The sequence below is a fragment of the Phaenicophaeus curvirostris genome, chromosome 1 (assembly GCF_032191515.1).
Source record: "Phaenicophaeus curvirostris isolate KB17595 chromosome 1, BPBGC_Pcur_1.0, whole genome shotgun sequence".
NCBI classification, from domain to species: Eukaryota; Metazoa; Chordata; class Aves; order Cuculiformes; family Cuculidae; genus Phaenicophaeus; species Phaenicophaeus curvirostris.
This window is the reverse complement of record NC_091392.1, coordinates 62,178,855-62,199,211: the sequence shown is the minus strand read 5'-3', so window position 1 is coordinate 62,199,211 and position 20,357 is coordinate 62,178,855. Positions and strand designations below refer to the sequence as shown.

At 40.7% G+C, this 20,357-nt stretch overlaps 1 protein-coding gene across 1 annotated transcript in view; it reads right to left on the bottom strand.

Annotated features, from left to right (window-relative positions):
• Positions 1-3,516: 3,516 nt before the first annotated feature.
• Positions 3,517-20,357, bottom strand: part of POLR3B (RNA polymerase III subunit B) — an 80,215-nt gene continuing 63,374 nt past the window's right edge. Inside the window, exons 24-28 of the mRNA XM_069859631.1 lie at positions 18,068-18,171; positions 16,983-17,149; positions 14,607-14,720; positions 8,764-8,937; positions 3,517-4,056 (exon numbers count right to left, since the gene is read on the bottom strand). Of these exons, the coding sequence (XP_069715732.1) occupies positions 3,927-4,056; positions 8,764-8,937; positions 14,607-14,720; positions 16,983-17,149; positions 18,068-18,171 (689 nt within the window). The 3' untranslated portion in view covers positions 3,517-3,926. The remainder of the gene's footprint in view (positions 4,057-8,763; positions 8,938-14,606; positions 14,721-16,982; positions 17,150-18,067; positions 18,172-20,357) is intronic.

Genomic DNA, 20,357 nt, shown 5'->3' with positions numbered 1-20,357 from the left:
GGATCATCGAGTCCAACCATTCCTATCAAACACTAAACCATGCCCCTCAGCACCTCGTCCACCCGTCCCTTAAACACCTCCAGGGAAGGTGAATCAACCACCTCCCTGGGAAGCCTGTTCCAGTGCCCAATGACCCTTTCTGTGAAGAATTTTTTCCTCATGTCCAGCCTAAATCTCCCCTGGCAGAGCTTGAGGCCATTCCCTCTTGTCCTGTCCCCCGTCACTTGGGAGAAGAGGCCAGCACCCTCCTCTCCACAACCTCCTTTCATGTAGTTGTAGAGAGCAATGAGGTCTCCCCTCAGCCTCCTCTTCTCCAGGCTAAACAACCCCAGCTCTCTCAGCCGCTCCTCGTAAGACTTGTTCTCCAGCCCCTTCACCAGCTTTGTTGCTCTTCTCTGGACTCTCTCCAGAGCCTCAACATCCTTCTTGTGGTGAGGGGCCCAGAACTGAACACAGTATTCGAGGAGTGGTCTGGTCTCCCTGGAGGAACTGAACACAGTATTCGAGGAGCAGGTCTCCTGGACCTGCTGGTCACACCGTTTCTGATACAAGCCAAGATGCCATTGGCCTTCTTGGCCACCTGGGCACACTGCTGGCTCATGTTCAGTCGCTGTCAACCAACACACCCAGGTCCCTCTCCTCCAGGCAGCTTTCTAGACAGACTTCTCCTAGTCTGTAGCACTGCATAGGGTTGTTGTGCCCCAAGTGCAGGACCCGGCACTTGGCCTTGTTAAACCTCATGCCATTGGACTCTGCCCAGCGGTCCAGCCTGTTTAGATCCCTTTGCAGAGCCTCCCTACCCTCCAGCAGATCGACACTTCCACCCAGCTTAGTGTCGTCCGCAAACTTGCTAAGGGTGCACTCAAAGCCTTCATCCAGGTCATTGATAAAGACATTGAACAGGGCTGGACCCAGCACTGAGCCCTGGGGAACCCCACTTGTCACTGGCCTCCAGCTGGATTTCACACCATTTCCCACCACTCTCTGGGCCCGGCCAGCCAACCAGTTTTCCACCCAGGAGAGTGTGCGCCTGTTAGATGGAGTTAGATCTCTCTTCCAACCTCTAGCTTATCTTAGATAGTGGACTCTATTCTGCATTTCAGCTGTGACTAATGCTAGTGACCTTCATGCTGAACAGCTTTTCCAGAAAGCCTTTCCTGGACACTAAACAGGAAGAGATAAAGAAGTTGCAATGGAATTAAAACGTTATGGCAGTTTTCTAGCTCTGTGTGCTGAAGCCTTAAGATTTTGTGGAGTGTTGTTGAGAATACTGTATCTCTCTCAGCAGAATCATGGCAGGGTTGATTTGGGCAAGTCTAGTGGCTGCAGCACAGCTGTTAGCTGACGTGAGACTTCTTTCTGAAGGCCTTCACTCTATAAAGAGGGAAGGAGGGGAGCTTGGGCAGGAGGATAATTCAAAGGGCTGCAAAGGTGAGGCTCACCAGAAGAAAGCAGTGTGACACAGCTCTGGGGTTCTGAGGATGTATTTTACCTCATCAGTACAGGCATTATAATTTTTTCTGGCTGCAGCAAGATTCCTTCCTTAGATTGCCACGTTGAGCAACTGTATTCCAGGAATCCGTAGCTGTTTGTTCCATTTCTGCTTCTGGTTCTGTAAAGCTTATTCCATTGCCAAGAGATTACTTGCAGGTGTCAATTATGGTGGAACACAGGTAGCCTCTTAAAGAGAGGCAAAAAAAGTAAAAATCAGAGTTTCAACCCCCATTTGCACTCAAATAAGCCTCCAGCATATGCACAGACCTGGGTTAGACAGCAATGATGTGTAAATGGAACTGATGTAGGTATCACCGGCACATTTAATAGAGGATGACACTCACTTACTGCTAGGAATGTCTATTTTCTATGTTCTACTGGGTCCATCATTGTTAAGCTTGCTCCTTTCTTCCTAAACTTCAGCTATCACAGATGATTTCCATCACCCTCACAAAACCTTTCATCACGTTTTCACCAGCTTGAGGTAAACAGGCTGCAAGGTTAGCCCTCAGGGTTGCCCACAGACCTGTTCTCTCAACAAGGTTATTCATGAGCACACTTCTTCGTTCCTCCTCCATCCCTGCTGTGTCTGCTTAAATGTCCACAGGTGTAATTATACACATTATTTAGTCTTTAATGTCCCACTCAAGAGAGGTCTAGCTAGCAAGAACACCTTATGCTCAGTGTATTTCCCTTGGTCCAGGTTAAAACTTTCCCTCACCAGTCGGCTGGAGCCTTTGAGGCTCACTCCCTCTGCTGGTGCACCTGAGCCTCAGTTTGGCAATGTCAGGGAGCAAAGGGAAGTTTGTTAATTTGGTTGGGGATTTTGGTTAACCTCTTCCTCCACTTTGAAGCAATACATCACTCTCCTCTAACTTTCTAAATAACCTTGATCTGTTCAGATCATGGTAGAGGTGCTTCAAGTGCTTTTCCAATCCATATGTGCCATGTAGAAATCTGTGTTGTCATTAGTTCAATTGCAAAACCAAAAATCTATTCAGGCTTGATTTGTAAGCCAAGAAACAAAGCATTTTGGTGGAAACATATGCAGCAAGCCTACTCAGGCTGATGCTCATCTGTGCTTCTTAAGCAGCTAGGAGAACAGCAGGAACATCCCTGCAAGAAGAGTGTCAGGATCGACATGCACAGTAGAGCCATACAAGGAGCCAAAGAGCATCTCAGGACTTCCAGACCATAGGCAGTGTTCTGTATCCTCACTGATCTAGAGTGCAGCCTTTTATCTGAAGGACCAGAACATGCAGACACTTCATTTTGACTTTGGTAGGACTGTTCCTTTGCCAGAAAAGCTAACCATATGCTTTGCTGAGAAAGGGCTCAAGCGAGGCTAGGGTACTACGTGATTGATTTCATCCACTGCTTTACTTTAAGGTCATGAAAAAATTCAGCTGTTCCCTTCCTAAATCCTTTCAGGTCATTCAAATATGATTTGCTGTCAGTGGAGGATGTATTGTTTTTCACCGTTCTTTTTTTGTTTTGTTTTTTAAAAAAGTTTTAGCTATGCCCATATCTTAAGGTCCTAGGACAGCATACATTAACACCTATTGTTTGCCCATCTTTCCAGGGCTTTGGGCCAGGGTATTAAGTCCACTACACTCAGCAGGAACTGAATGGATATCTGTAGGCTCTATCATGCACTTGGTGCATATGCAGTCACCTCCCTTGGGCTTCATGGAAACTGCGCACATTCAGCTGAAAGCAGACTGACTGTATGACAACATTGCCTGCACAGAAATGATGATGAAGATGTGGTTGCGAGCTGCCCTGCAGAGAAGGACTTGGGGGTGCTGGTCGATGAGAAGCTTGACGTGAGCTGGCAATGTGCGCTCACAGCACATTGATTGATTTCAAGTTCTTGAGAGAGTGGTTTAATTTCTCTAACCCTGACAATACTTAACACAACTTTTAATGCTTTAACAAAATGCTTTAGGAATAGAAAACTGGTTTAGACTCTATAAGGTGGCTTTACCACCCTTACAAAACCATCAACACATATTCAGGCAGTATTGTTTACAAAATTTATTAGTCTTTAAAAATTCGACTGGTCTGGAAAACATTTTTAACCTCTGTGAATAAGATGTGCTCAGCTCAAGCCGTAGTCCACCAAAGCACTTTTCGAAACCAAGCATGGGGTTGTTTGACGTGATGCGTGTGCTTTTCTGGATCATGGCCTTACTCCACAATTCCCACATGTCCTGCTCACTCAGATTAAACAAGGTTTTCAGAAATATTCCTAGTGCACTCTGTCAACTTAAAACCAGGCAGGGTATGGGAAAGATTTCTTACACTGTCTTGCACATCCCTTCTACACACTCTGTTTTTAGAGTTATTCCTGTTAGCCAAAAAAAATATTCAGTTGCATATGTTGGATTTCAATTTCTGTAAAATACATTTTTCCATCTCTTAAATCTTGTTCATTCATTGTACTTAGCTAGTTTTAGCCTAGGTATGATGTTCATTGACTGCAGTTCTTGGAATAAGAGTTTACAGGCATAAGGTATGCGCAGAGAAGACACATGACATGATGATTTGCAGTAGTGGCACCTAGAGAAATAAACAGAAAGAAAGTCAGAGTTAGTGCATAAATTAAGGTCTGTGGAAAAAAAACAGTTGCCACTACCCACTGGTTTCTTTGTCCACCTGCATTCAAACACTGGGCTCAGTCCTAGAAGGAGCCGAATGCTTGAGACACATTTTAGTGCTTAAGCAAGTCATAACTTTAAGCCCTTAAAAATCTGACTCAAGTCAACAGGACCTTAATGTTAAACCTGCACTTTACTTGGAGGAGAATCACAGTGCTCAGTAGCGAACAGGACTGACTTCTGCTTCTTTGCCATTCACATAACTGCCAACACAAATTCAGCATTGCATAAGGAGAGAAAGGAGATGAACAAAGCTAAGTATTTCTGAAAACACAGCTAATGGTCCAGTTCCTGTCTGAGATCTATGTCACAAAAAATAGGCAGGAAGAAATAAGGCTGACAACTTTTTTCCTTGTATGTAATTTCACCCTATAATGTCTCAAATCAGTTCATAGTCCAGAAAAAGAGGCATCTCTGATCTTACATCTCTCTCTGTAAACAGTCAAGGCTTTAGTTAAGACAGAAAACCAGTAAAACTGCTTTAATATATACTCTTTGCACTCTTTAATCAAACAATGATCTTAAACTTCTGAAGGGAAGGGATTTTTTTGCCATATAGATATAGTTGTGGCCATATAAGGACTAGATAGGCTGGTCATTCAGCCATTTGTCCAGTATCAGGACTCAAATTCAGTGGTGGTAGCAACTGTTTCATTAGCAATTATTAGCAATTCATTAGTAATTATTTCGTTTCATACTCTGTGTATCTTTCTTATAAGTATCAGTTTCCAACTTGCCCATTTCCTCGTTCTCCTGTGTATTCCCCATCTTCTGGTTTTGGAGAGTTGAGAAAGCCAGGCCTCTGGGAACACAGTGTGACTCAGCATTTCCCTAATTATCTAACAAAGCCCTTTTTTTGCTTCTGTGTTTCAAATTTATCTTTCTGGCACAAACACATAATAGTCTGAAGATCCAACTAAGGAAGAACTAGCCAAACTCCTACATGCTTCTGTGGCACAGAATGAGGCGAAGAATCAAGATCTACCATAAAGCCAATGCTTAGTCACTTGTTTCTGTTACCAGTGAACTTGACCCAGACCATCTGGATGTCAGTGGGGACAAGTCCAATAAAGCTGACTAGTGTTAATAAGGTTCTTGGTTAAGAGACTTGGTGTTAGTCTTTCAGTTGCTCTATTCTTGAAGTATTTTCTTTTTTAGTTTTTTAGAAAAAAAAAACCCAAACAAAAAAAGCTTTCAACCAATGGTACAGCAGCCTTAATTACTTTTCTGCAGTCCATGATGAGGAATGAAGCTACACTTATCCCCAGTAATTGCTCTGGCTTTGGCTCTAGGCAGTAAGATGGTAATAGACTGAACTAGGTGTTTCCCTGAAACAGGCTTCTCCTGTAGACTCCTGTTACACCAGGGAAATGTTACATGCCTTTAATACAGAATAGACCTCAACTGCAGGTTTGTAACTGCTCCTCTAGTCCAAATTTATAGGGCTAGGTACATTTTTATAGTGGGAGAAAGTATCCTAAAACAAGAAGCTGTTTTCTGATGATAACGTAACAAGAGACTGCTCTCAACACAAGAAGCCTTGCAAGCCCTGGAAGCCTGATGAGGCACAATTTCTCTGCTATGAGCAGACGTCTGGCATCTGATTACAGCAACTAGGGACTGAGGAGCAGAGAATACTCACTACACCCAGGCTCAAAAGCTGGGCGTGCATTGTACTTGGATGGGGATCACCCAGAAAGGTTAAGGTGCAGTAAGCACAAGGCACAAAGCTCTGTCAAACAGAGATCACAGAACTGAAGTACTTGAAAGACCATTTGGTACTTGAATTGATGCTAAACTGGACAGGAAAAGGCAACGGTGCCAAGGCTGAATCCGGACAAGAAACAAAATTCTTCTTCATGTATATTTTAAAATGCTCAGACTCCAAGGATTGGAATAATTTCTTATCTTATCATCAAAAAACAACCAAATTCTGCTCATTGCATTCGCTTGAGTCCTGACCCTGAGCATCTGTACTAGAGCAAAGTTGTAAAATTTGCATAGAACCAGACTGTCACAGTAAGTTTCTACTGTATTTTTATGTGGATTAATTCCGTCACTGCCACAACTGCCCCTTTCCCCTGCGTAAGTGCCAGTTCAGGCTCCAACACTGATCTGCTGTTCCTGCCTTGTAGAAAAACAGACCCGGCTGCTCGTCCTTATCTTGGAGGAAGGGCTAATCTTCCTTAAGACAAGTGCCCTTAATGCTGGCCACCAAACAATATGTCTCTAAAAGGTTTCTGATAAGGCCAGTTTGGAAGTTTCTCTTAATGACCTGGTCTCTGTTGTGATGCTCATTATAGGACCACTTGCTTCACCCACCAGCAGACACAGCATATCATTTAGCAGAAACTACCTCTCACTGATTACTCTCACACATCAGACAGCTTTTTAAAGAATCAGACAGCAAGTTATGTCTGCCTCAGAGAGCAGTTTCTTTCACTGTTATTTATAAAGAGTTACTAAACTTTGTTACAAATGTCAATATACAAAATGTATTAACAACACCTTAATAATAAATTGCAATGCTATTTCTAAAATTCAAATTCCTAATTTTCTCCAAGGCACCTTCACTTCCTGTGGCCTGAAAATCTTCACGGACTGCTCTGAAAGTTAAGGTCTTATAAAAAAATAATTGAGATCCATCTGCATAGAAGTTTTTTCAAAGCAATGCTTTGCACAGTTAGAAGTGGTTAGTTGGTTGACTTAACGGCGTGCCCTTCCTTTTAGACAACTTCCTGCAACTGTTATTTGCATTGCAGTAGTTTTAAGAGACCTGGCCTCCGTCGTTACATACGGTGCACACACACTCAAGAAAAACAGTAATCTCAAAAATACTTATTGCACAAAAGCCAGTAGGACAATGCCCAATTAAATATCACCAATCACAACAGGATGCACAGAGTAGGCCTTGTCTCTTCTCTGAATTTCACGTGTTTACCTACCTCTGCCTGAATTTCTGCTCCACAAGGAACAGAACTGCTGCTGCTACTAGCAGAAAGATACAGTGCTTGGTTTCTGTCCAGAAGTCAAACACTTCAGAAGAAAGGTCTGATGAAGGGCAGAAACAGTAGCTGTCACTTTTACACATCTAAAAACTGAGAATACACCTTTCCTCCTTTGTTTATATTTTTTTATATAAATATATATACACACACAGGAAAATCACTCTTAAAGCACTGAAGTGAATAAAGTCCAATTTCCTGCCTCTCCCAACAAATTGATATTGATATCCATGATGTGGCAAATTTTGAAACAATTTTTGGCTGAGGTATTTAGAAATGAAACTTTCTCCTCCTTCCAACCCTCTATCTTCCCGTGACATAAATATTAGAGTAACTTGTAACTTGAACACACAACATCCCTTGGTCATGGGACTCCGGGCCACCTGTTTTCACAAAACTTGCAAGAACATTGTATTTCAAACTCCTCCTGATCTCACAAGTCCATTTTTCTGCCTGGCTAAACCAAAATCAAGCTAAAGCAAAACATTTCTCTCACCTCTAAAGAATGTAAAAAGAAGTTTCTCTATCTTCTAATAATAGTGGTGTATTTCCAACACAGTACAGGGCAATTTAAATTAGAATCTCAAAACTACTATAAAGAAAGGATAATTAAAAGAAAAGCCCTTACACATGGAGAACTCCATATAGTATAGACTTCCCCTACATGCAGGAGATAAACTCAGTACTGGCTTAGGACCCACAACAAGACATCAAGACAATTAGCTAGACTGGTGATAAGTGTCTTGTGGGCAAGGCATTTGGGCAGAAACCAACTGAATTTCAAACCAGGCAGCTACCTGCCTCTCACGCTCCAACATGGGACTGGTGCGTTTCTCTCAAGCTTTGAACACAAGCTCTTTGTTTTACAAGATTACAAAGCAAAAGGCATTTCAGAGGAGGACAGTTAAAGAAAGCAATGTGTGTGTCATTATGAACTCCATAGCGGGAGAACAAAAAAGCAGGAGATACTGCTTTCTTCTTCTGTTCTTCTGTTTCCACTCTCTTCAGCCTTATGAGGTTCAACTAGGAAGATCTGTGACTGGTCTCGCTAATAATCTCATTTCTGATGTCAGAAGAATTAAGGACATTGATGCAGCTAGTTTTCGTTTTTCAAAAACAGATGATATACAGGATTGAGGGTTTGCTAATCCCCTGCAAGTGAGGAAGGGAGGCAGCAGACAGAGTGAAGGTAACCTTTCCCACTGCCACAGCTGGCTGTGAAAGAGAATACGTGTGCTTCACAACAAGAGAGACCCCTGGCTCATTCACTACACTCCCACTTCAGTCCCAAGTTCAATCAGATCATAACAAAGAACAGTCCCTTTCGCTAGTTCTCCAACTACCATTTTTGAATGTTGACGTTGGTTTTGATTTAGGCGCATGGGACTGTTAACTGGTGTTTGGGAGCAGTCAAACTGAGAAGCACTATAACTAAGGGCAAAGTTCTGTTACATAGAGGCACGTTTAGTCTGTACCACTTTGCTTTATGCACTTGAGGGCAAGGGTTTTTTTTGAAAACATAAGCACATATGAAACATGTGATGTCCACAAAGTGAGGATTGGGCACCACAATTTACAAAAAGCATTACAGTTGGACAACTTACCAGCCAGAGTACCCCAGCAAGCCACACTGCCCGCAAACATCCACTTCAAAGGCATCACTTGAAATCATCAGCCTCTCCAACAGAAGCATGCTGGCTCCATAACCTATCAAACAATCCCGTTCCATCTCTCCAAGACGTAAACCACCATCACGAGATCGACCTTCAGTAGGTTGCCTTTGGAATAAATATTTGAAAAATTTAGTAAGTATTCCAGAACACAATATTCTACAACTTTAAGAATGCCTGTCTTTAAACTGTAGGAACAGTATGGGATGAACGGGCAACAGTTTTCTACAAATGCAACTTGCTGATCTCGCAAACGTGTTATTCAAGTTGAAGCAATCCCTCTTTGCTTCTACACCAGAAGTATGATGTAGTTCTGTAAGTAACAACTACAGAGTCAGGCCTCAACTCTTTACCTCGTAGAATGTAGCTGAATAAGTGAAAACAAAAAAAAAGAGTGAACAGTATCCAAGACCATCTGGACACAGATTTAGTACTCTTTGTTTATAAGTCATTCATTATAGTTTGTAGCTAACTAAATAAAACAATACCCAGAAGCTAATGAATGAATCGTCAAGCTAATGTTTCAGCTGAACTACAGCTAAGACTAAATTCTTAAAATAAAACCATTTTTGATCTGGAAGACAATATCAAATAAAGAAGCAAACAAGTAGCACATGTATTACTAAGTCATTATTTAAATCCAACTTTTATTTCTTAAGTAACACTTATCTAGTTTACTTTTTCATGTCTGACAGCAGACTAATTCTTGCATTGTATAGGTTCCTGGTTCTCTAGTCCCTCAACACGAATCAAACTTAATTTCTAGTCTGAAAAGACGTCCTGTCCTCATGATGCTAGAGTGAAGTTTTAACAAAGCAATATAAGTATATGCTAAAGATTTTGAGGTAAAAAGGCAAGGTATAACATATTATTTAACAATATAATGACTTCTTGAGCCTTTTTTTTGGTTTTTGTTGGACAGTCAAAACTTGATGTCTTGTTTGTCATACTGCAGCTTCATACAATATTGGTCCTATCCTCATGTATTGACACAATGCAGTAGTACTTAGGTTGCAAATATTACAGTGAACGATCAAGCAAAACCCATCTCGAATTCCTGAAGCCCTAATACATTGCATGCATTTTATTAAATACTTCAATCTCAGTATATTCCCTGTGAAGCATGACAGCAAAGAGAAGGAATAAAAAATGTTACTGGCAATCACAAGAGGCTACGCTGCTCAGTGAGACCCCATGTTTATGTGCTGTTTCTTATACCTGCAAAAGCGTAGTCCACCTAGAACACCCAATGATGGATACAGCCCATAACTTTTTCAGTATGTTTTGTTTATATTATTTCAAATAACCAAATTCATTAAGCAAACTACTAAAAGTGAGTTTTTGCCAACTTCTTGCAGCTCAGAAAAAAGTATTTATAAAAGCCTTCAACATCTAATAATCTTTTGTAACAAGTATAAAACCCCCAACATCTATTTAGCAGACTAAAATATCTTCTAAAGTTGTATTTGTTTTTACACAGAAGTAGTTTCCCCTACTCTGACCACACTGGAACCTTAAAACTAATCTGCTTGTAATTCAAATCATCCTTTTCATTCACATAACCTTCCATTTTCCCCACTGTTGGGTGAATGGATAGAAGTTGTTTACATCCTGATTAAACTCCCTAGGGCCCCCACCCCACATGATGGCAACATCACTGTTCAGATGTTGTTTTAAAGGACTAACCCTGTGGTGAATGGTTTCTCTTCTGAAGCCCCAAGAGGCAGATTTTATAAGCAGCTGGAGCCTCCAAAGATACAGGCATTTGCTGCAGTGCTATAAGTTCCTTTTACCAACTGACTTCTATAATATTAATCAATGCACAAACCTACTTTAAAAAGTTTCACCAGGTGCTGTTCCACAGGATAAAATGCCAAAACAGCTTCCCAAATGTGAGCCCCAATAAAGTCGCAAGCCAATTAAGGGAGGACAAAATAGCTTGAAAACAACGGGAACTCCACTCCAGCCCTTTCGGAGTTGATGGCCTATGGACCTTCCAGCAGGTACAAGATGAAGATTCTTAAGGCAGCTGAAATCTGATTTTAAAAGAACCAAAACACAAAAAGGCCCCCCAAAATTAAAAACCCCAACTTGAGTCTTAAGCTTTTAAATGTTTCAGTCCTACTGAATGTCAAGATGACCTCATTAAAAAAAACCAAAACAAACAAAATCCTCCCTCCCTAAAAAGTTTTCTAAAGTACTAATAATTTCAATATTGAGTTTGGGCCTTTGAAGAGAGTCTAATTTATGCTCCCTAAGTCTATTGGATTTTGCTTCTGGTTCACATGAGTTTGAAAATTCCTCACACCAAGGGTTGTTTAAAATGTTAAAGCAGTATTTATAAAGCATTTGTGCTTCCCTTTTCTCTCTATACACATATACACTGCAGCTGTTGCCCTGGGCAACTACTTCCATTCTTTATTCTAAATATAACATTCTGAAAACAAAGCAGACTCTTGAAAATAAGATTAGGAATATCATTAAAAAGAGGTATTTTATCATATTTACAAACAAAAAATAAAAGATAGAAAGTTCTTTAAGTTCTTAAGTGATAAATAAAATTCTGTGATTCTTTAAAAAAAATAAGGCCAAGTGGTCTCCATACTACTGAACTGCAGCATTTAGGAAAAAAGCATAAAACAATTAAATTCAGTGTTTTTAAGCACATTAAGAATTTATTTGCACCATTTCTGCATTTTCTGGAAGAACAGTGGGTTTAGGTTTCTGGCCTGGTTCATTGTTTCATTGGCCAGTGGAGGGAAACAGTCAATCCCTATAAGAGCAGGCCCTGTAGGTCTCAGCAGGTCTTCCTCGTGCATATGACAGAAAGCCAGTGGCTAACTCAAAACGGACTCATTGGCTGCAACACTGATCTCCGAGAAGTGGAGCATTACCTAGAAAAATGCTGCCTGAGGGAGGAGGGAGTATTGTGCTCCCACAGCCCCAGAGTGTGAAGACAAGCCCTGACTAGTGTCAACTCATTGCTCCCTTGCAGTACAACAGGAACCAGATATCTGATAAGTTCAAAAGACACACACTTGGCAGCTCTGACAATGTCCATCAAAACAAATATGCATGCAGAAAGCTTATATTGATTTCTTGTAAGGAAAACCAAAAGCGGTTTATCTATTAAAAAGATCTAGCAGGACTGGGTATCTAGGCAACGTCATATATAGAACTATGTTTTAAATTGTTGACTACTCATGGCAAAATAAATTAAGTATTGTCTTTCATTTAACAAACACCAAGTCAGAGGGCAACATCCTGGTGGTTTTTGACTGTGTTGACAAAGAGTGCTGCTTTGCAATTCTACAAAGTCTTGTTTTAATCAGAACAATATCTAGAATCAGTGACATTCAAGGAACTTAAGTTTTCTGTCTTATTCCAGATGGACATACAGCTTTGCTCTGCCAGTTAAGGTACATTTGATACAGAATAAAATGCATTTCAAGATAACAACAGCCAAATTCCATGTTGGAAGCTGTTACAGGATTACTTTTAAAAGCAAAAAAACAATGTTAGAGGCAATCTACTCTCCAGGAAGTGCAATAGATGATAAAACAATAGTGATTATGAAAGTTGGCAAAGCAGACTCTCCCAGCAGAGGCGATGGCAATAAAAAAGTTTAATTAGTTGATGAGAAAAAGGAAAATTCCTAAAAGCCTATTCAAAAGGCAGCATAAATTGAACATTCACTAGCTTTCCTGAAAGTCAAATAAAGAGCCCTAGCTACATAGTGTGATGCAACTGACTATAACAAAGAATTCAAAGAATAGTAAGGGGTGGGCAAAGTGATACAACCTTCATCTTTACATGTAAACATTACCTTGACTTGGGACTTCATTTAAATTCAGTATCTTGAAACAGCTGAGAGGTTGGGGAGGCAATACAAAAACAGGTCTGGGAGCTCCAGTAAAGCAACTGTGCGCACTGTTAGCTAAGACAGTGTGTTTTTATTTTCATGTGAAGCGCCAATTACATGACTAACACACTGAAGAACAGAAAATGGGGCAGGCGGCCCATTATTTAGAAATATCATTTATGTTTATATTGCCAAGCAGCTGTGGTAGGAAATGATGGCTGTGCTATACTTGCTCTTCTTAATGTGGCTGAGGAACAAGTTCAGACAAGAATTACAAAAACTTTTCATGCTTCCTCTCCTGGTTTAATCACTGGTATCAACTTCCATAGGAAGTGTGAGACAACTTCAGTTTGTCCTACTGACAGCACAAGGTTAGAAAGCCAAAAGGCACAGGAAATGTTCAATGAAAACCGGCAGAGAAAGATACAGGTACAGTAGAGACCTGCTCCTCCATTCTCTTAATAGCACATTCGCAGGTTGAAGGTGAACCTCGTAAGAGAACAGACTTGCTAACTTCTTGTGCAGGCAGACAAGGCAAGAGAAGTGGATCAGCACATGATAAGAGGCATAAAAATGAATTAAGAAATAAAGAATACGAATAATGCTTGTTATAGGAAAGAGCAGGGCAGGACAGACATGACTTCGTGCTTACAACTCAAAAAGAGCACAAAAGGGACTAGTGAAAAAGAAGAGTACCAATGCGCAGCAGGTGAGGTATAAACAGCATAAATGATTGTCCAGAAAGACTGGCAAAAGACTTTTAGAATAATCTTTGCTAGAATACTCAAGACTAGCTGGCAATTAACCTTCTGGCAAGATTTAGCAAATAATCCTACTGTGCTGGAGAGAGGTGGACCAAACAATCCACTAGAAGCCTCCTCAAGGCAAAGTCTGTGCCACTGAACTGTTTCTTGTAATCCAGGAATTTCAGCAGTTTATAACATAAGCGCAAGCTGCCATAGAGCTTCGCTTTAAGGAGAAAAGGTACATAACATCAGGGAAAGCAGGGTGCTTCAAATTCCCTAAAGGTCCAGACAATGTAAGTCCACCTCCAGGGGCTTGTATTACCTATTACTCAGACTACATCTGCTTGACTTCAAAACTTGACGCAAAAAGATGTCAACATGGTAATCAGCCTTTTTGTTGGGGAGAAAACCAAATTCAGGCTCAGTGCAATGATCTTGACTCTGAAGGAACTGAGAACATTTCTTTAACTGGGCAAATAAAAATGGATATTCACAGCTGGCACCTCTGTAACTTCTACAGTTTATTAGACTGAAGGCAGTACTCTCCTGCATGGTATTGAATGACAACTGTGGACAACTATGTGCTATACAACCCTAAATTCAGTTTTAGAGTTGAATGGAAGAGTCTGCAAGGCAAAGTGCCATATGAGTGATGCACATTATTCTAATGCTTGTTTGCACTACACCACAGTCAATTTGCTTAGCCTTGACAGGTGAAGACATGGGCTATATCAATACTAACTTGCTGAATACGAAAGGATGCTGAAATAGTAAAAGAAATTTCTTTGTTCTACTCATACTCAATTCTGTAAAAGTACAAATGTTAAATTAAAAGAAAAAATCCTCCTAAGATACTATGAAATGAGCAACTTGACAGAAGAGGGCCAGAATGTCCACTCTGAATCAGCAGATGGTATTCTTACCAACTGCTAACAGAAGTCTGAGAAGCAAACTCAGTTTTGGACTACATAGAGCACATGTGGACATGGAGAACAACCTAGTGCCACAGCCTACTGTGAGGGCTTTTAGTCTGTAACAGTGTATTAACAGGTAATAGCATTTTGTGTTGAGTATCAAAGAGCAAACAAACAGTTTTATAGCTGTCAGTTGGCTAGGCAGACTTCTGAATGTACACTAAGAATTCTTTTTTATTTATCCTCTAACAATACCTGGTGAGCACTGCTCTGGGTCCTCGAGCTCTTGCATGCATTTTATCCAACACCATGTGCTTTAGTTTCTGGTAATAAACAGGGCCAAAATAGATATATGCTTCCAAAGGCTCCCTGAGGAAATAAAAAAGCAAACCAAAACCAATATTCACAGTTAGCACATATTTACCTCAAGAAAGACAAGACTGTCACGTACAGGAGGAATTTGAAACAATCTGGGAATCATGAGTCCTAGAAAAATGTGTTTGTGTTTTCAGGGCAGTCAGAAAACCCCACAGAGAAACCCTTTGAACACAAGAGCAGTGCACTGCCAGCACCACATACTGCTGTATCCATCCTAGTGAGGAACAAGTTCCTTGTCTCTGGCCATAAGCCGTGCAGACATAGGTACTTGTTTCAGCTGTACCACGTGGAGTCCCTCCTGTGTCTGTGCAGGAGTATTTCAGCAATGTCCTCAGCCACCGGTAAAGACCGTAAATGTGTCAGACCCTGAAGAGTGACTTAGGATATTTCTGTTTACATTCCTTCTCTCTGCATCATTTACACAGAAAACAAAAGGTGATCATATATATGAACAAATCCATGCAGCACAAATGCTCAAACCATCATTTTTAGAGGAGCACTTCAAAGAATTTGGGTTTGCAAGGGCACCTTAGCACTGGTACACTATGAGTTTGACAGTCTTCCCATCCACCAGTTCTCCCTGAGCACCACTCTGAAGAACAACCCAGGACCCAGATGGGTGAAAGCCCTCCCTGAGCAGTTGTGCATCAGCACTGCTGTCCCTGCCGCACTGCTCAGCAGCTGCATCCACAGGACAAAACTCCTTGCCCTGGCTGGCATCGGGGGCTCAGACAAGCTGGGTAAAAGGGCTCTTGAGAACCGTGTTTAGGCACTTGCATCAGCTTGGGAACATCTGTAAGCAGTACGGAGGGCATTACTCCACTGTAAGAGCTGGAATAATGGCTAAAGATTTCCGTGTTTAAAACACATCCAACTGTAAGAACAGCACAAGCACCTAAAGATCAGAAAGCAACAGTTGAAAGCACTCAGTCTATTTCCAAGCTTCCACCTTCAGCACTAAGAACAACCAGATTTAACACAAATTCAGCACTGCCACTGATTTATTTTTAAAAAAATGCATGTGCAATGTAAAAACAAGCAGGAGACAACAGTATTGCACCTCTCATTCAGAATCATTTCTAAGATGATGCGGTGTTATTCTAAAAGCCACCTGAAGGAAATAATAAAACTTAACTGGGCACTTGGAAATTTGCAAACTTCCATACTGTTATCAAATCTGCCTTCACACTTCTAAACAAACAGATTAAGCAAGTGAAATTTGCCTGGAAGAATATCATTACCCTAAGCAAAGAATCTAAATAGGGTACTATAAGTTTGGGGATGGAGGATTTTTAGAGCTAGATAATTTTATTTTTCCTAGGAAACAGGATTACTCTGATTTGTTAAAATTTGCCATGATGTACCAAGAGAAAGTGTTTAAAACACTGGGATACTTGATATACAATTTATGGAATATGGAGCGGGTAAAGAAAACAAAATCACCTCTCCGAAACAAAAAAGAGAAATGACATATGGAATAAGTTGGTAGGAAAAGCAATTAAAACAAAAAGTATTAAAAAAAAACCTTACAAAAGAGACCTAAACTTGTTCCTTGAGAAGAAGGGGACTGGGAGGATAATAAAAATAGCAGGAAGGTAGGATTAAGATACGTTTTGGAAGGGCAGGCATGTGGAGCCATATGGCCTTTTCCTGTTCCTAAACTATCTTTATGTTCTTTGAACTCTGTGTCTCAGAAGCTGGTCCGATCAACACAGCAGGAAGTTTGCAGATTAGAGTTTTATGCCAGACTGAATCACTGTGTAATCAAAAGAAGAAAAAAAAAGAAAAAAGAGCACATACAAAATATTCCTAAGGAACAGACACCTGCTTCCAAATCCATATTTTACAGTACCATTAAAGTCAACATGAAAATGCTTATCTGATTCCAAGCATTCATAAGATTTGCTGCCAACAGAAACTTGAAATTTCTTACAATGTCTCAGAAAGAAAACTTTGATTTTACCTTTTTTGTCTTGGAGTAGAAGTTGGGAAATTTTCACACATACTACAAAAGCCATTCACATTACAGCCACACAAACACTAGTAACTCTTAAAATACAGAACCACAAAATACTTCCAAGGGTGAAAAAAGCCACAGTGCACCATTCTTCAGCCCCTTCCCTCCACCTGACAGAGTGGTTTGTAAAGATGAGAAAGTTACTGAGCTCCAAGACATGTGAAGATTTTTCATATGTGTATAAACAGGATTTCCTCAGTCCCTGAAACACCTAAATCTATACAGCAGAATCTTACCCAGTGATACCAGATGTGACGTAGTCCTTCCCTAGGTAGTTATAACCATGGCGAATAAGATCTTCACACACATCCTTAACTTTACTGCCTCCAAAAGCTGTTCCATAGTGAAATCTGCCATCGAGGACCCCAGCTTTTCCCGCCAGGAGTTCAATTAACTTTCCTACCTGTGCAAAGCAAAGCAGAGTTAAAAGCCTACTCATTAGTATGGAGACATTGCTGTATTGGTCACAGCATAAGGTAGCCAGGAAAAGCATCTTTGAAGGCAGCTTGGGTTATTGGATGCAATGGGAGGAAAAGAAGAAGCCCAAGAACAAAGAAGCTCCTCCCTTTTGACACCTCCTGTGTGAAGGCGTGAAAACTGGACACACTGCAGGGTTTGGGAACACACTTAAGGTCCAGAGTCAGGCAGTTACACTTTTTCCAGTTGCCTGGAAAATAAGCAGGATCCAGCGTGGCCTTCTGCTCTAGGAAACAGCCTCAGGGATTGACATGCTACAGTGCAGCGGAGGGAAAAGAAGGGAAGAAGCCAACAAAAACTAAAAGATCAGAGGCTGTACAAAGTAATCAGTGGAGGTCCCACATGAAGGCCAGGCTACCCTATATTTAGCATGACCCTGCAGCACAGGTATACTTGCATCAGTTCCAGGGAGGTGTGTGTGATGTACGAAGTTATACAGGTCTAGAACTATTATTGAAACTTCTCTCCAACCTTCACGTCACAGTCTGCCCAAAATGGCTTAGTGAGCGTAGGCAATAGGGAAGGAAGAGGGAGAGCAGAGCAAGGAATTTTAAAACAGAAAGGGTGCAAGTGAAGTACTTGGTTGCTTTCCTATTAGTTTGACATAGAAAAAAATCACAATGATGCACAAACAGCCCCATCCCTACTGCTTTTATAGCAGTATGTTTCAAAACATGCAAAACAGAGGGCTGAACACTTATAGGAGAGCGAGTATGTGGCAAGATGACTGGAGAATATTCTCAGTGAAACCATGTTTGAAACTTTTTTGTGTTTCTCCTGGTTAATCTACTTCACTTTCCTTATCGGGGGACATTGTCTCTTTAATAGTAACATAACCACTAACCGTCATACGCGATGGGAAGCCATGAGGGTTCATTATGATATCTGGACAGATTCCTGTATCGCAAAATGGCATGTCCTCCTGAGGAACAATCAGTCCACACACCCCTGCAGAAGAGAAAACATTTCAATTCACAAGCAGCGAACCACCAGCAGGGCTGACGCTCATCACCAGATTTTCTTTAGTGTTTTCCTCCTCCTCTCTTTCTCATGGATCACTTTTTACCCAGATTCATTACCATGACCAGTGCTCACAACCTGCAGGCTAAAAGAGAGCCCTTGTGACAGGACTGGCAAAATTAGCATACCCTTACAGAATGCTCCCAGTGATTTGTGAGTTAGCAAATTAGGGAAGAAAGCTTTAGATACAGTTTTCAGAGGCAAGCAGAAACTTTTGACCAGACTGGAACATCTCAAGGGAGACCTAGTTTTCAAAGCTGATCCTATAATTTCCTCAAACAAAAAAAAAAAAAGAAGAAGAAAAAATCAGGCCTCTTACTGTATCTCTTTGGATAAGCAAAATTATTATTGATTAGATATTTGTTTATAATATATGTCTTTGCTAAATATTGCAAATAAAAAAGAGAAGATAAGTAAGGGAAATTAAAAAAAAAAACAACAAACCAAGATATTTTTCAGATAGCATTCATTTGCTGAGCAGACTGCTTTCGAAGAATCACAAAGTACAATCCACTCCTCAGACTGCTTATATTTTGTCAGTCCATGAACACAAACTGTACTTTTAATAGTTTTGCAAGCTCTTTTCAGTCTCCATCAGTACTGGATGCAAAGAAGACAACACCACCCCCGCTCACCACCACCACCACCCCCCAAAAAAACCCTCTAAAACTATTTAGGAAAGATTAGACAGAAACATGAAAACTCATTTAAAACAGTCTATCATACAACCCAAAATTTTCCTTGCAACCCTTACAACTGTTTCTACGGTGAATTCTACAAATGAAAATACTGCAGCTATAAATGACCGAGAGATTTAACATTCAAAATCAGGTGCTAAAATGCAGCTGCTTAAGCCCATACTCCTTTGAACCAAAGCTACTGTTTCAGTTGGACAATTTCTTCCAGAGGCCCTTAGAGCTGAAAAAGCCTGCAAGCTATTTGAGATCAGCCTGCTGCAACTGCCAGAGCACGGTTTGAGAACAGTCCTGAAGCAGAGGGGGCTCCTGGAAGATGGAGGGTGCTGGTTACATCCCTAAAAAGGCATCCCCCGACCAGCCAGTTCACAGGGGGATATTGGCGTCTGCTCAGGAGGGAGCTCCTCTTCCACTGTCCAAGCAAGACAGGGATAGGTGTATGGGACAGTAGTTAATAGAATCAGAATGGTTCAGTATGGGGGAAGGGAGCAGAAAAAAAGGATTGGAGCGTTTGGGGCAAGGGTGGTGGTGGTTGTATTGAATTTTTAAACCTACTGAAACTAATTTTCATTGTTGAATTATGATAAATCAATAATATTCTCCCTGCCAAGCAGCAATCATTTGCTGAAAATGACACCCCCCCCCCCCAATCCACTATCTCTTGTGTGCACAGCGTTTTTTATCTTAAAACTGTATACATACATATTTATTATATATGCATTATGGCACACAAATCTTGCCTTATTCACATTTACTTCTAAGAAAGCATTAGGTTGCATCTGGACTTCAGGGCACCTGTAAGCCAAAAATTAAATCTTAGCTAACTTAAAATTACTTTAGGCTCTGAAAACCTTTTATATGCCAAGCTGGTTCCCATAGCAGACAGCCACTGTGTTGTTTGTTTTGTGTGAAAGTGAATGATAAAAGATCCATGAAATCGACACAGAAAGGCAGAACAGCAGAAAGAACTGAGGGCTCTCCATCATAGCGGCTTCTACCCTCCGCTGACTTGTATAACAATGGGACCTACACACCCAACTGCAGATCTAACACAGCTGTGCATTTCATTAGATGAAGAGCACTAGTGACACAAGTAAATAATTAACTTATTCTGGTCCGCTGACTGTGGTTATGAGACCAGTCATAGCTGACAGATTTTAATACAAGTTAACACAAAGACAGCATAATGAGCTTAGAAGTTAAAAACAAAATATTTAGACAGAATCCAGCAATGTGAAGCTCACTAGGCCATTTATAAAGTTTCTATTTTAGAGGAGAAAAAAAAAAAAGAAAAAAGCGAAAGCTATAAAACCTCAGTTCTAAGCTTCTGTATTTTAGGAAGTCACTGAATTTATAACAGATCTGCAGCAAGGCAGAAAGAAGATTCTTCCTCTGCTATGTTTTAAGAAAAGTTCATTC